The sequence below is a fragment of the Rutidosis leptorrhynchoides genome, chromosome 5, assembly GCF_046630445.1.
Source record: "Rutidosis leptorrhynchoides isolate AG116_Rl617_1_P2 chromosome 5, CSIRO_AGI_Rlap_v1, whole genome shotgun sequence".
In the NCBI taxonomy this organism is placed as follows: domain Eukaryota; kingdom Viridiplantae; phylum Streptophyta; class Magnoliopsida; order Asterales; family Asteraceae; genus Rutidosis; species Rutidosis leptorrhynchoides.
In genome coordinates, this window is record NC_092337.1 from 245,694,446 (window position 1) to 245,712,673 (window position 18,228).

The window sequence follows — 18,228 nt, forward strand, 5'->3', positions numbered from 1 at the left end:
CTTAGTGGTTCATGTGGAACTACTAACTGCAGTAACTGTACCCGACCAACTTTCAGGCAAAGACGAAAGCAAAATCAGTGCCTGAAGTTCATCATCAAACACAATCTCCACTGAGGCCAATCTTGTAATGAGATTGTTGAAATCATTGATATGATCTGCAGCACACGCACCTTCTTTCATCTTTTGGTTGAACAACTGACGCATGAGAAAACCCTTATTAGCAGCGTTAGGTTTTTCATACATGTTTGTAAGTGGCTTTAAGCACCCAAACGTAGTCTTCTCGTTAATAACGTTGTAAGCAACATTTTTTGCAAGAGACATCCTAACCGCCCCTAAAGCTTGGCGATCTAGGAGATCCCAATCTTCTTGTTTAACGTTATCATGCTTCTTCTCTTCAAGTGGTAAGTGTAATTTTTTCTGGTACAAATAGTCTTCTATTTTCATCTTCCAAAATCCAAAATCTTTCCCATCGAACCGATCAATCCTAAAGTTTCCTTCGTTTGCCATCGCGCCCAATGCGAACCTTGTGCTCTAGATACCAGTTGTAAGGATCGTATAGCCCAGATACAATGTCCTGCAATATAAGCCCAAGAGTCCATCCTTTTCTAAAACCAAATGGTGATAGAGGGACTTTCCCTTAGACTTATATACATACATTTGTTTTATCCCATGACCGATGTGGGACTTTGGTTTGCACCCTAACAAACCTCCCCTCAAACCCAAGTCCATCTGGGCCTCCCCTCCAACGATAGTCCAGATCCAACCTTTACCGCTGCTAACTCGGACCTCTCAACCTGGTGGGAGGGCAAAAAGATTTTGACACAAGGCCCCATGATCAACTCATCATTGCTAGGGTTGTGCCACGTCACTGCGTGCGCTCAGGGTACGCCCATTGCACTGTTCACCACATCGGGGCTATAGCCTAGCTCTGATACCAGTTGTTAGGAATTTATGAACCCAAAAACGACCACCAATCTAAAGTTTGTGATCCTACAAATTACAAACGGATAGAATAACAACAAGAAAAGTAAACGACACAAGATATTAGATGGTTATATGCAATCGGTGTGATTGCTTTAGTCAACGGCCAACTAGAGAGATTTTTTTATTGATTTTTAGTGCTTAGGGTTACAGATTACATAAGGTATATTTATAGTCCAAATCAAAATAAGGAAACAAATCGAATAACTTACTGGCTACGCACATCATCGCATTTCGCGACACCCCATCGCATTCCGCGACAACTCCAACTCAAACGCGACCATGTTGATCAAAACGCGATAACATCGTGTTCCAATACCTGCCACATTTTTCGCGTATCAGACCATCCTGTCGTGTATCAGCTCATCACGTATCGCGACCCGTTGCTCCAAAACGCGATCAGTGTTGCAGCTTTGCTTCTTTGTTTAGATCTTCTTTGCAACCAACACATATAATGTCTGGGCTGTTATTTTGATACCGTATAATCTACCACCATGGTTGTGCATGAAAAAACCTTTTTGTTCCTAACTTTATCTATACCTGGTCCATCTGCTCCAGGTAATAATATAGACGTGTATATGCAACCTCTAATTTATGAGTTGAAGGAGTTGTGGGATACTGGAGTTAATACTTATCATGCATCCACAAAGAGTAACTTCCCACTGCGTGCATGTTTGATATGGATGATAAGTGACTTTCCTGCTTATGAGAATTTATCGGGTTGGAACACTAAAGGTAAACTAGCTTGTCCTTCTTGTAATAAGGAAACCAAATCAATACGGTTATCAAACACCCACAATGAAAGCTTCATGGCACATCGTCGCTAGTTGGAGTTGTTGCATGCTTTTCGTTGCTTAAAAGAATCCTTTGATGGCACAGAAGAACATGAAGGGCCACCGCGTTGCTTAATAGGGAAAAAGTGCTTGCGGAGCTGGAAGGTTTTAATATAAAATTTGGAAAACTTCTGAAGGATAACCCATCCTTACCATATAACTGGAAGAATGGAAGTATTTTTTTTTAGTTACTGTACTGGAAAAATAACGTAATACGTCATAATATACACGTAATGCATACTGAAAAGAATGTATGTGAAAGTGTCATTGGAACATTAATGAATATAGATGGAAAGACCAAGAATCATTTAAAAGCACGTTGTGATTTGAAAGAAATAGGTATTAGACCTGAACTTCATCCAGAACCTTTACCAAATGGCAAAGTGTATTTGCCTTCTGCATGTTTTGTAATGGATAAAAAGGAGAAAGAAAAGTTTTGTAAGGTGCTAAAAGGGGTGAAAGTGTCAGATGGTTATGCTGCTAATATTTCTAGGTGCAGTCATGTAGTGACCCGAACTTTTCCATGTTTATATATATATTAAATGAAATTGTTATTTACATGATTAAGTGTTTCCAACATATTAAGCAATCAAACTTGTTAAGACTTGATTAATTGAAATAGGTTTCATATAGACAATTGACCACCCAAGTTGACCGGTGATTCACGAACGTTAAAACTTGTAAAAACTATACGATGACATATATATGGTTATATATATAGTTAACATGATTTTATTATAAGTATGTATCTCATTAGGTATTTTAACAATGAGTTATATACATAAAAATGAGACTATTAATTTAAGAAACTCGAAAATGATATATATAACGATTATCGTTATAACAACGTCTTACTAGGTACATATGAATCATATTAAGATATTGATACACTTGGTTAATTATGTTAAATGATAAGTAAATATATTATTAAGTGTATTAACAATGAAATACATATGTAAAAATAAGACTACTAACTTAATGATTTTGAAACGAGACATATATGTAACGATTATCGTTGTAACGACATTTAAATGTATATATATCATACTAAGATATATTATATATCATAATATCATGATAGTATAACAATTTAACATCTCATTTGTTATAATAAACAATGGGTTAACAACATTCAACAAGATCGTTAACCTAAAGGTTTCAAAACAACATTTACATGTAACGACTAACGATGACTTAACGACTCAGTTAAAATGTATATACATTTAGTGTTTTAATATGTATTCATACACTTTTGAAAGACTTCAAGACACTTATCAAAATACTTCTACTTAACAAAAATGCTTACAATTACATCCTCGTTCAGTTTCATCAACAATTCTACTCGTATGCACCCGTATTCGTACTCGTACAATACACAGCTTTTAGATGTATGCACTATTGGTATATACACTCTAATGATCAGCTATTAGCAGCCCATGTGAGTCACCTAACACATGTGGGAACCATCATTTGTCAACTAGCATGAAATATCTCATAAAATTACAAAAATATGAGTAATCATTCATGACTTATTTACATGAAAACAAAATTACATATCCTTTATATCTAATCCATACACCAACGACCAAAAACACCTACAAACACTTTCATTCTTCAATTTTATTCATCTAATTGATCTCTCTCAAGTTCTATCTTCAAGTTCTAAGTGTTCTTCATAAATTCCAAAAGTTCTAGTTTCATAAAATCAAGAATACTTCCAAGATTGCAAGTTTACTTCCAAGTTTTCTAAATCCATTCCAAGTAATCATCCAAGATTAAGAAACCTTTGTTACTTACAGTAGGTTATGTTTCTAATACAAGGTAATAATCATATTCGAACTTTAATTCAATTTCTATAACTATAACAATCTTATTTCGAGTGGAAATCTTACTTGAAATTGTTTTCGTGTCATGATTCTGCTTCAAGAACTTTCAAGCCATCCAAGGATCCTTTGAAGCTAGATCTATTTTTCACATTTCCAGTAGGTTTATCCAAGGAACTTAAGGTAGTAATGATGTTCATAACATCATTCGATTCATACATAAAAAGCTATCATATTCGAAGTGGTAAACTAGTAATCACTAGAACATAGTTTAGTTAATTCTAAACTTGTTCGCAAATAAAAGTTAATCCTTCTAACTTGACTTTTAAAATCAACTAAACACATGTTCTATATCTATATGATATGCTAACTTAATGATTTAAAACCTGGAAACACGAAAAACACCGTAAAATCGGATTTACGCCGTCGTAGTAACACCGCGGGCTGTTTTGGGTTAGTTCATTAAAAACTATAATAAACTTTGATTTAAAAGTTGTTATTATGGGAAAATGATTTTTATTATGAACATGAAACTATATTCAAAAATCATGGTTAAACTCAAAGTGGAAGTATGTTTTCTAAAATGGTCATCTAGACGTCGTTCTTTCGACTGAAATGACTACCTTTACAAAAACGATTTGTAACTTATTTTTGAGACTATAAACCTATACTTTTTCTGTTTATATTCATAAAATAGAGTTCAATATGAAACCATAGCAATTTGATTCACTCAAAACGGATTTAAAATGAAGAAGTTATGGGTAAAACAAGATTGGATAATTTTTCTCATTTTAGCTACGTGAAAATTGGTAACAAATCTATTCCAACTATAACTTAATCAACTTGTATGGTATATTATGTAATCTTGAGATACCATAGACACGTATACAATGTTTCGACCTATCATGTCGACACATCTATATATATTTCGGAACAACCATAGACACTCTATATGTAAATGTTGGAGTTAGCTATACAGGGTTGAGGTTGATTCCAAAATATATATAGTTTGAGTTGTGATCAATACTGAGATACGTATACACTGGGTCGTGGATTGATTCAATATAATATTTATCAATTTATTTCTATACATCTAACTGTGGACAACTAGTTGTAGGTTACTAACGAGGACAGCTGACTTAATAAACTTAAAACATCACAATGTATTAAAAGTTTTGTAAATATATTTTGAACATACTTTGATATATATGTATATATTGTTATAGGTTTGTGAATCAACCAGTGGCTAAGTCTTACTTCCCGACGAAGTAAAAATCTGTGAAAGTGAGTTATAGTCCCACTTTTAAAATCTAATATTTTTGGGATGAGAATACATGCAGGTTTTATAAATGATTTACAAAATAGACACAAGTACGTGAAACTACATTCTATGGTTGAATTATCAAAATCGAATATGCCCCTTTTTATTAAGTCTGGTAATCTAAGAATTAGGGAACAGGCACCCTAATTGACACGAATCCTAAAGATAGATCTATTGGGCCTAACAAAACCCCATCCAAAGTACCGGATGCTTTAGTACTTCGAAATTTATATCATATCTGAAGGGTGTCCCGGAATGATGGCGATATTCTTATATATGCATCTTGTTAATGTCGATTACCAGGTGTTCACCATATGAATGATTTTTATCTCTATGTATGGGATGTGTATTGAAATATGAAATCTTGTGGTCTATTGTTACGATTTGATATATATAGGTTAAACCTATAAATCACCAACATTTTTGTTGACGTTTAAAGCATGTTTATTCTCAGGTGAATACTAAGAGCTTCTGCTGTTGCATACTAAAATAAGGACAAGATTTGGAGTCCATGTTTGTATGATATTGTGTAAAAACTACATTCAAGAAACTGATTTCGATGTAACATATTTGTATTGTAAACCATTATGTAATGGTCGTGTGTAAACAGGATATTTTAGATTATCATTATTTGATAATCTACGTAAAGCTTTTTAAACCTTTATTTATGAAATAAAGGTTATGGTTTGTTTTAAAATGAATGCAGTCTTTGAAAAACGTCTCATATAGAGGTCAAAACCTCGCAACGAAATCAATTAATATGGAACGTTTTTAATCAATAAGAACGGGACATTTCAGTTGGTATCCGAGCGTTGGTCTTAGAGAACCAGAAAATTTGCATTAATGTGTCTTATCGAGTTTGTTAGGATGCATTAGTGAGTCTGGACTTCGACCGTGTTTTCTTTAAAAATGATTGCTTAACATTTTTGTTGGAAACTATATATTATTAACATGTATATATTATGTGATATATTAATCTCTTAACATGTTTGATATTGTGTGATAGATGTCTACCTCTAGCACAAATCCCATTGACTCACCTAATAATAATGAAGAGTCGAATATATATTGGACTGATTCACAAGTTCCCGAAGAAGAACCGGAAGAAGAATCAGAACCGGAAGAAGAATCAGAACCGGAAGAGGAGGAACCGGAGGAGGAAATAGAACCGGTGGGGGAAATAATAAAACGGTTAAGTAAAAGAAAATCCTCAACCAACCGACCAAGGTTAATTATGGTCAATGGTGTTTCCGCCAAGGAAGCAAAATATTGGGAGGATTACCAATTCTCCGATGAATCGGATACCGACGAGAATTCCGATGATGTTATAGAAATTACCCCAACTGAATTTAAAAAGGCAAAATAAAATAATAAGGGAAAGGGCATAAAAATAGAGAAATCTAATTCCAACCCCGATGAACTTTATATGTATCGTCAACCCCCGAAGCCCTTAAGTTGTAACAATGACCCGGGAACCTCTAAACCACCAGGTTTTTCTAAACCGTTGTGGAAAACGACAGCTCGTATTAGGGGAACATCATATATCCCTAGAAACTTGGCAAAATGAACCAAAACCAAAGAATAAGAAACGAGTGAGTCAGAATAAGATAGTTGTATTCATGTGGTGTAATATATGTAATATAGTGTGCTTATGCTTTATGATATATGTAAAAATTGCTTGCATTAATAATTAATTTTTTTTTATGAATCTAACTCTTGTCTATTTTACAGTATAAAAACACAAAATGGATAGACAGCCCAATATTTTAAGAGACCTACCCGGAGACATGATTGATGAAATCTTGTCTAGAGTCGGTCAGAATTCTTCGGCACAACTATTTACGGCTAAATCAGTTTGTAAGACATTCGAAGAACGTTCCAAGAATGTCTTGGTTTATAAGAGACTTTCGTTTGAAAGATGGGGGATATCACATTGGGAAACTCATAAGTTACGATGTGTTTACTTTGACGCATATATTGCGGGGAACCCAAATGCTATTTTACGCAACTGGTTAAGAAATTATTTTGACTCAATGTATCCGAATATAGGACTTCATGATTTAGAAAAAGCGGCTAACATGCAACATAAAGAAGCATGCTATGCTTACGGGTTAGTAATGTTCGCTTCTCACCAAAGTGAGAAAAAGAACATCGAACTATAACTATTAAACAAAACGTTCCCACAAGTGACGGAGTCGGTAATTGGGGTAAGAAATGAGGTTTTTAGGTTATTACGAGACTGTTGGTCATTACGTAACCCTCGTCCCTTTGACGACGTTACAACACGCTGTCTTATCAACGGCCATAACGGTTATGTTCCACAAGACCAAGGATAGGAAGTAGTCCTAGTAAAACCAGAATGCATGACTTGTTTCTGGACGTATGAATTACGTGTCTTTATTGCCTTTGTTGAACGACTTGTGTACTAGCTAGAATTATCTTGACAACTATCTTGTATCAAAGTTATTGTGTGCTATATTTCATGCTTTATGTAAAATAAGCGGTATTGTAAGTTTGTAAAATATTGTATAAAAGTTTGAACGTTAAATATTATTATAATCAGTTTTTCATATAGAATTGTAGTAGTTGAATTGTATATTAGCTACTAAGTATGAACTTAACGGGTAGGTACTACCCAAATTTAAACTTATAAAACGCTAATATGAAGAAAAAGCTTTTATAAATGAGTTCATATTATGCTACGAAATACTATTAACTACTCTTAATATTCTATATGATTAACTTGTTCCATTTGACTATTTTGAAGGAAATGGCACCGACTACTCGACACACCGTGAATATGAATGAAGAGGAATTCCGTACTTTTCTAGCTTCAAACATAGCCGCAGTACAGGCTGCGCTACATACCAACAATAACCTTGGATCTAGCAGTACAGGAAATCGTGTAGGATGCACCTACAAAGAATTCACTGCCTGCAAACCTTTGGAATTTGATGGAACCGAAGGACCGATTGGATTGAAACGGTGGACCGAGAAGGTCGAATCGGTGTTTGCCATAAGTAAGTGTACAAAAGAGGACAAAGTGAAGTACGCTACGCATACCTTCACAGGTTCTGCGTTAACATGGTGGAATACCTATCTAGAGCAAGTGGGACAAGATGATGCGTACGCACTACCGTGGTCAGCATTCAAGCACTTGATGAACGAGAAGTACCGTCCCAGAACTGAGGTCAATAAGCTCAAGACAGAACTTATAGGGTTACGAACCCAAGGATTTGATATTACCACGTACGAAAGATGATTCACAGAATTGTGCCTATTGTGTCAGGGAGCGTTCGAAGATGAGGAAGAGAAGATCGACGAGTTTGTGAAAGGATTACCGGAAAGAATCCAAGAAGATATAAGTTCACACGAGCCCGCCTCCATACAACAGGCATGTAGAATGGCTCACAAACTAGTGAACCAAATTGAAGAAAGAATTAAAGAACAGACTGCTGAAGAGGCCAATGTGAAGCAAGTTAAAAGAAAGTGAGAGGAAAACGGTGATAAGAATCACCAATACAACAACAACAGCAATTACAACAATAATCGCAACAACTATCCCAATAATCGCAACATCAATCGCAACTACAACAAACGGCCCAATAATAACAACAACAACAACAACAACAACAACAACAACAACAACAACAACAACAACAACAACAACAACAACAACAACAACAACAACAACAACAACAACGACAACAGCAACTACAACAATCATCCCAACAACAATAATAACCGCAACAACAACAACAATCAGAAGCAACTATGCCAAAGGTGTGAAAAGCATCACTCGGGGTTCTGTACCAAATTTTGCAAAGTATTCTTGATTTTATGAAACTAGAACTTTTGGAATTTATGAAGAACACTTAGAACTTGAAGATAGAACTTGAGAGAGATCAATTAGATGAAGAAAATTGAAGAATGAAAGTGTTTGTAGGTGTTTTTGGTCGTTGGTGTATGGATTAGATATAAAGGATATGTAATTTTGTTTTCATGTAAATAAGTCATGAATGATTACTCATATTTTTGTAATTTTATGAGATATTTCATGCTAGTTGCCAAATGATGGTTCCCACATGTGTTAGGTGACTCACATGGGCTGCTAAGAGCTGATCATTGGAGTGTATATACCAATAGTACATACATTTAAAAGCTGTGTATTGGTCATAGCGCGGCGAAGTGTGAGGTCTACGGACCAGGGGTTAACAGAACGAAAGGAACAAATGGTGTCGGAACGAGTAATGACGGAGCAAGTAGTGTCGGAGCAAGTTATGCCAATGTAGTTTGTTATAAATGTGGAAAATTGGGCCACATTATTAGAAATTGCCCGAACCAGGAGAACACGAATGTACAAGGCCGCGGAAGAGTTTTCAATATTAATGCGGCAGGGGCACAGGAAGACCCGGAGCTTGTTACGGGTACGTTTCTTATTGACAATAAATCTGCTTACGTTTTATTTGATTCGGGTGCGGATAGAAGCTATATGAGTAGAGATTTTTGTGCTAAATTAAGTTGTCCATTGATGCTGTTGGATAGTAAATTTTTACTCAAATTAGCAAACGGTAAATTAATTTCAGCAGATAATATATGCCGGAATCGAGAAATTAAACTGGGTAGCGAAATATTTAAGATTGATTTGATACCAGTAGAGTTAGGGAGTTTTGATATAATAGTTGGCATGGACTGGCTGAAGAAGGTGAAAGCAGAGATCGTATGTTATAAAAATGCAATTCGCATTGTACGAGAAGAAGGAGAACCCTTAATGGTGTACAGAGAAAAGGGCAACATGAAGCTACATCTTATTAGTAATTTGAAGGCACAAAAACTAATAAGAAAAGGTTTCTATGCTGTTCTAGCACACGTCGAGAAAGTACAAACTGAAGAAAAGAGCATCAATGATGTTCCCGTCGCAAAAGAATTTCCCGATGTATTTCCGAAAGAATTATCGGGACTACCTCCACATCGATCTGTTGAATTTCAAATAGATCTTGTACCAGGAGCAGCACCAATAGCTCGTGCTCCTTATAGACTCGCACCCAGCGAGATGAAAGAACTGCAAAGCCAACTGCAAGACCTATTAGAACGTGGTTTCATTCGACCAAGCACATCACCATGGGGAGCTCCTTTTTTGTTTGTCAAGAAGAAGGATGGTACATTTAGGTTTTGTATTGACTACAGAGAGTTGAACAAACTTACCATCAAAAACCGTTATCCACTGCCGAGAATTGACGACTTATTTTATCAACTACAAGGCTCGTCGATTTATTCGAAGATCGATTTACGTACTGCATATCATCAAATGCGAGTAAAGGAGGATGATATTCCAAAAACTGCTTTTAGGACGCGTTATGGTCATTACGAGTTTATGGTTATGCCGTTTGGATTGACTAACGCACCAGCTGTGTTCATGGACCTTATGAACCGAGTGTGTGTGCCATATCTTGATAAGTTTGTCATTGTTTTCATCGATGACATACATATTTACTCAAAGAATGATCAAGAGCACGAAGAACATTTGAGAAAAGTGCTAGAAGTATTGAGGAAAGAAAAACTGTACGCTAAGTTTTCAAAGTGTGCATTTTGATTGGAAGAAGTTCAATTCCTCGGTCACATAGTGAACAAAGAAGGTATCCAGGTGGACCCGGCAAAGATCGAAACCGTTGAAAAGTGGGAAACCCCAAAAACTCCGAAGCATATACGTCAATTTTTAGGATTGGCTGGTTACTACAGAAGATTCATCCAAGATTTCTCCAAAATAGCAAAACCCTTGACTGCATTAACGCATAAAGGGAAGAAATTTGAATGGAAGGATGAACAAGAGAAGGCGTTTCAATTATTGAAGAAAAAGCTAACTACGGCACCTATATTGTCATTGCCTGAAGGGAATGATGATTTTGTGATTTATTATGACGCATCAAAGCAAGGTCTCGGTTGTGTATTAATGCAATGAACGAAGGTGATTGCTTATGCATCTAGACGATTGAAGATTCATGAGTAAAATTATACGACGCATGATTTGGAATTAGGCGCGGTTGTTTTTGCATTAAAGACTTGGAGGCACTACTTATATCGGGTCAAAAGTATTATATATACCGACCACAAAAGTCTTCAACACATATTTAATCAGAAACAACTGAATATGAGGCAGTGTAGGTGGATTGAATTGTTGAATGATTATGACTTTGAGATTCGTTACCACCCGGGGAAGGCAAATATTGTAGCTGACGCCTTCAGCAGAAAGGACAGAGAACCCATTCGAGTAAAATCTATGAATATAATGATTCACACTAACCTTACTACTCAAATAAAGGAGGCGCAACAAGGAGCTTTAAAAGAGGGAAATTTAAAGGATGAAATACCCAAAGGATCGGAGAAGCTTCTTAATATTCGGGAAGACGGAACCCGGTATAGGGCTGAAAGAATTTGGGTAGAAAAATTTGGAGATATGAGAGAAATGGTACTTAGAGAAGCTCATAAAACCAGATACTCAATACATCCTGGAACGGGGAAGATGTACAAGGATCTTAAGAAACATTTTTGGTGGCCAGGTATGAAAGCTGATATTGCTAAATATGTAGGAGAATGTTTGACGTGTTCTAAGGTCAAAGCTGAACATCAGAAACCATCAGGTCTACTACAACAACCTGAAATCCCGGAATGGAAATGGGAAAATATTACCATGGATTTCATTACTAAATTGCCAAGGACTGCAAGTGGTTATGATACTATTTGGGTAATATTTGATCGTCTCACCAAGTCAGCACACTTCCTGCCAATAAGAGAAGATGACAAGATGGAGAAGTTAGCACGACTGTATTTGAAGGAAGTCGTCTCCAGACATGGAATACCAATCTCTATTATCTCTGATAGGGATGGCAGATTTATTTCAAGATTCTGGCAGACATTACAGCAAGCATTGGGAACTCGTCTAGACATGAGTACTGCCTATCATCCACAAACTGATGGGCAGAGCGAAAGGACGATACAAACGCTTAAAGACATGCTACGAGCTTGTGTTATTGATTTCGTAAATAGTTGGGGTCGACATCTACCGTTAGCAGAATTTTCCTACAACAACAGCTACCATTCAAGCATTGAGATGGCGCCATTTGAAGCACTTTATGGTAGAAAGTGCAGGTCTCCGATTACGGGTCCGGAGATAATACAAGAAACTACCGAGAAAATCATCCAAATTCAACAAAGATTGAAAACTGCCCAGAGTCGACAAAAGAGCTACGCGGACAGTAAAAGAAAAGATATAGAGTTTGAAATTGGAGAAATGGTCATGCTTAAGGTTTCACCTTGGAAAGGCGTTGTTCGATTTGATAAACGGGGGAAACTAAATCCAAGGTACATTGGACCATTCAAGATTATAGATCGTGTCGGACCAGTAGCTTACCAACTGGAGCTACCTCAACAACTTGCGGCTGTACATAACACTTTCCACGTCTCAAATTTGAAGAAATTTTTTGCTAAAGAAGATCTCACTATTCCGTTGGACGAAATCTAAATCAATGAAAAACTTCAATTCATTGAAGAACCCGTCGAAATAATGGATCGTGAGGTTAAGAGACTTAAACAAAACAAGATACCGATTGTTAAGGTTCAATGGAATGCTCGTAGAGGACCCGAGTTCACCTGGGAGCGTGAAGATCAAATGAAGAAGAAATACCCGCATTTATTTCCAGAAGATACGTCAACACCTCCAACTGCTTAAAATTTCGGGACGAAATTTATTTAACGGGTAGGTACTGTAGTGACCCGAACTTTTCCATGTTTATACATATATTAAATGAAATTGTTATTTACATGATTAAGTGTTTCAAACATATTAAGCAATCAAACTTGTTAAGACTTGATTAATTGAAATAGGTTTCATATAGACAATTGACCACCCAAGTTGACCGGTGATTCACGAACGTTAAAACTTGTAAAAACTATACGATGACATATATATGGTTATATATATAGTTAACATGATTTTATTATAAGTATGTATCTCATTAGGTATTTTAACAATCAGTTATATACATAAAAATGAGACTATTAATTTAAGAAACTCGAAAACGATATATATAACGATTATCGTTATAACAACGTCTTACTAGGCACATATGAATCATATTAAGATATTGATACACTTAGTTAATTATGTTAAATGATAAGTAAATATATTATTAAGTGTATTAACAATGAAATACATATGTAAAATTAAGACTACTAACTTAATGATTTCGAAACGAGACATATATGTAACGATTATCGTTGTAACGACATTTAAATGTATATATATCATACTAAGGTATATTATATATCATAATATCATGATAGTATAACAATTTAACATCTCATTTGTTATAATAAACAATGGGTTAACAACATTCAACAAGATCGTTAACCTAAAGGTTTCAAAACAACATTTACATGTAACGACTAATGATGACTTAACGACTCAGTTAAAATGTATATACATGTAGTGTTTTAATATGTATTCATACACTTTTGAAATACTTTAAGACACTTATCAAAATACTTCTACTTAACAAAAATGCTTACAATTACATCCTCGTTCAGTTTCATCAACAATTCTACTCGTATGCACCCGTATTCATACTCGTACAATACACAACTTTTAGATGTATGTACTATTGATATATACACTCCAATGATCAGCTCTTAGCAGCCCATGTGAGTCACATAATACATGTGGGAACCATCATTTGGCAACTAGCATGAAATATCTCATAAAATTACAAAAAATATGAGTAATCATTCATGACTTATTTACATGAAAACAAAATTACATATCCTTTATATCTAATCCATACACCAACGACCAAAAACACCTACAAACACTTTCAATCTTCAATTTTATTCATCTAATTGATCTCTCTCAAGTTCTATCTTCAAGTTCTAATTGTTCTTCATAAATTCCAAAAGTTCTAGTTTCATAAAATCAAGAATACTTCCAAGATTGCAAGTTTACTTCCAAGTTTTCTAAATCCATTCCAAGTAATCATCCAAGATCAAGAAACCTTTGTTACTTACAGTAGGTTATCTTTCTAATACAAGGTAATAATCATATTCAAACTTTAATTCAATTTCTATAACTATAACAATCTTATTTCGAGTGGAAATCTTACTTGAAATTGTTTTCGTGTCATGATTCTGCTTCAAGAACTTTCAAGCCATCCAAGGATTCTTTGAAGCTAGATCTATTTTTCTCATTTCCAGTAGGTTTATCCAAGGAACTTAAGGTAGTAATGATGTTCATAACATCATTCGATTCATACATAAAAAGCTATCATATTCGAAGTGGTAAACTAGTAATCACTAGAACATAGTTTAGTTAATTCTAAACTTGTTCGCAAATAAAAGTTAATCCTTCTAACTTGAATTTTAAAATCAACTAAACACATCTTCTATATCTATATGATATGCTAACTTAATGATTTAAAGCCTAGAAACACAAAAGACACCGTAAAATCGGATTTACGCCGTCGTAGTAACACCGCAGGCTGTTTTGGGTTAGTTAATTAAAAACTATGATAAACTTTGATTTAAAAGTTGTTATTCTGGGAAAATGATTTTTATTATGAACATGAAATTATATCCAAAAATCATGGTTAAACTCAAAGTGGAAGTATGTTTTCTAAAATGGTCATCTAGACGTCGTTCTTTAGACTGAAATGACTACCTTTACAAAAACAACTTGTAACTTATTTTTCTGACAATAAACCTATACTTTTTCTGTTTAGATTCATAAAATAGAGTTCAATATAAAACCATAGCAATTTGATTCACTCAAAACGGATTTAAAATGAAGAAGTTATGGGTAAAACAAGATTGGATAATTTTTCTCATTTTAGCTACGTGAAAATTGGTAACAAATCTATTCCAACTATAACTTAATCAACTTGTATTGTATATTATGTAATCTTGAGATACCATAGACACGTATACAATGTTTCGACCTATCATGTCGACACATCTATATATATTTCGGAACAACCATAGACACTCTATATGTAAATGTTGGAGTTAGCTATACAGGGTTGAGGTTGATTCCAAAATATATATAGTTTGAGTTGTGATCAATACTGAGATACGTATACACTGGGTCGTGAATTGATTCAAGATAATATTTATCGATTTATTTCTGTACATCTAACTATGGACAACTAGTTGTAGGTTACTAACGAGGACAGCTGACTTAATAAACTTAAAACATCAAAATGTATTAAAAGTTTTGTAAATATATTTTGAACATACTTTAATATATATGTATATATTGTTATAGGTTTGTGAATCAACCAGTGGCCAAGTCTTACTTCCTGACGAAGTAAAAATCTGTGAAAGTGAGTTATAGTCCCACTTTTAAAATCTAATATTTTTGGGATGAGAATACATGCAGGTTTTATAAATAATTTACAAAATAGACACAAGTACGTGAAACTACATTCTATGGTTGAATTATCGAAATCGAATATGCCCCTTTTTATTAAGTCTGGTAATCTAAGAATTAGGGAACAGACACCCTAATTGACGCGAATCCTAAAGATAGATCTATTGGGCCTAACAAACCCCATCCAAAGTACCGGATGCTTTAGTACTTCGAAATTTATATCATATCCGAAGGGTGTCCCGGAATGATGGGGATATTCTTATATATGCATCTTGTTAATGTCGATTACGAGGTGTTCACCATATGAATGATTTTTATCTCTATGTATGGGATGTGTATTGAAATATGAAATCTTGTGGTCTATTGTTACGATTTGATATATATAGGTTAAACCTATAACTCACCAACATTTTTGTTGACGTTTAAAGCATGTTTATTCTCAGGTGAATACTAAGAGCTTCCGTTGTTGCATACTAAAATAAGGACAAGATTTAGAGTCCATGTTTGTATGATATTGTGTAAAAACTGCATTCAAGAAACTGATTTCGATGTAACATATTTGTATTGTAAACCATTATGTAATGGTCGTTTGTAAACAGGATATTTTAGATTATCATTATTTGATAATCTACGTAAAGCTTTTTAAACCTTTATTTATGAAATAAAGGTTATGGTTTGTTTTAAAATGAATGCAGTCTTTGAAAAACGTCTCATATAGAGGTCAAAACCTCGCAACGAAATCAATTAATATGGAACGTTTTTAATCAATAAGAACGGGACATTTCAAGTCAGGTGAAACCTCTAAGAATTTTAGGTCTAAAAAGTCACAATAATCATATTTTGATGCAGTAGTTACTTCCCGTGGCCATACGAAATATTTTACCTCATGATGTGCGTACTGATATCATGAAGTTATGTCGGTACTACAAACAATAATGCTCAAAAGTTCTTAAGACTACTGATTTAATTCGGATGGAAAAAGATATTGGAAAAATACTGTGTGATTTAGAAAGGATTTTTCCACCGTCATTTTCTAACGTCATGATTCATCTATCAGTTCATCTAGTTTCAGAGGCCAGATTATGGGGACCTGTTCATTACCGTTAGTTGTATCCAATTGAGAGGTGGCCATTTATGCTGTAGTAAATTATATTTTACTTGTTTAAATATATGTGACTGTTTTGAATCTGATATAGACTTTTTTGACCACTGATCAGGTAATTAGCTACATTAAAATCTTATGTGCGAAACAGGAGTAAACCCGAGGGTTCAATTGCTGAAGGATATCTAGCTGAAGAGTGTGTTTCAATTTGTTCTTTATATTTTGTCAGTGATGTCGAGACTATACATAATAAGACTAGTCGGAATCATGATGATTGTGGTGATGAGATTGTTTTGCCAATATTTTGTATGTCTGGTCGACCCATTGGTGTAACAAACATGGTAAAATTCGACTACGACACTTTGGCATTGCACACTCACATGTGTTGTTCAATTGTAGTGAAATAGATTTCTTACGAACGTAAGTTATTTAAATTTACTATGTTATTAGATTATTTTTTTATATGACATTGTGTAATTTTGACGATAATGTATATATATTATTCTCTTTTTCTTACATTGATTGCAGAGAGCATCTGAATATTCTAAGTCAAGCAAATTCGAATAAACGTAAGCGTTACATTGAACGTTTACATAGTCAGAAGTTTGAAGAGTGGCTGTTTGATTATGTAAGTAATTTTGATAGTTTTATTACGTTAATAGTGATGATATATATAACTGAGCGAAACCTATAAACAAATTGCCTCAAATCAGGTTGATGAGGATATGACTGGGGATAACAGAATCACAAGTGATATAACGGCATTGGCAAACAGTCCATATGTGGTTGTAAAGAAATATAGGGGATATAACATAAATGGTTTCCGATTTCACATTAAAGATGTAGAGAAGAATAGGACAACACAAAATAGCGGAGTTATGATTGATGTCGTAACAAGTAGCTTCTCGAGTGCAAGCGATAACAATCATATTTTGGGAGATGTAACTTACTACGGTGTTTTAAATAATATAATCGAGTTGCAGTATGCTGACAAGAATGTAGTTTTGTTCCATTGTGATTGGATATCAGGTGGTTCCCGGATAAAAGTTAATGAGAACACATTTACGACACTCGATTTTCGAGGTATGAAGCCAACTAAAGAGCCTTATATTCTAGCATTGCAAGCACAACAAGTATTCTATGTTCAAGATCGTGCTCGTAAAGGTTGAAAAGTTGTGATCAAGACAACACCTAGAGATAATTTTGACATGGATGAACAAATGTGTATCGATGATGTAGAAATGCATTTGCAGAGTGACACACTGATGGGTCCTCAACTTGTAGAAATGCGACTATTGAATTGGTTAGGGATAATTTGACTGGGAATATTGTTGACGATGATACTTTATTAGTTGTTGCTACTACAGCTGAAACTCAAACTGGAGATGCTTCCGGATGCAATATTAATGATAATTATGGGAAGATTTATTATTTGTCATTTTGTTCTTTTGTTGTATTTATTAAAGATATTCCAAAACTATAGTTTTTGAAGATGATGACGGATTTTATGTTTCTATGATACATATATAATCTCAAATTTCAAATGGAGTAGTAATTTACTTGTGTTGTAATTTCTATATCGAACAGATAAAGAAATGTGTTGATTTTGTGGTAACTTCTAATTTACTTTATCGGTAACAGTATTAAGTTACATGCATCCCTATTATGTAGATAATAATACTCTAGGTCATGATTAAAAGTGTACATGTCACTCCCATATTAATTCTAGTATTTGGCACATGAGGTTTAAAAAG

The 18,228-nt window shown here is 34.5% G+C and overlaps 1 protein-coding gene across 1 annotated transcript; it reads left to right on the top strand.

Moving 5' to 3' along the window:
- The first annotated feature begins 1,475 nt into the window (after positions 1 to 1,475).
- On the top strand, positions 1,476 to 17,643 carry LOC139849327 (uncharacterized). The gene is made up of 5 exons (XM_071838987.1): positions 1,476 to 1,716; positions 2,103 to 2,307; positions 16,626 to 16,856; positions 17,003 to 17,102; positions 17,188 to 17,643. Exons 1-5 carry the CDS (start codon positions 1,476 to 1,478, stop codon positions 17,641 to 17,643), a joined length of 1,233 nt encoding a protein of 410 aa, XP_071695088.1.
- Positions 17,644 to 18,228: the final 585 nt, after the last annotated feature.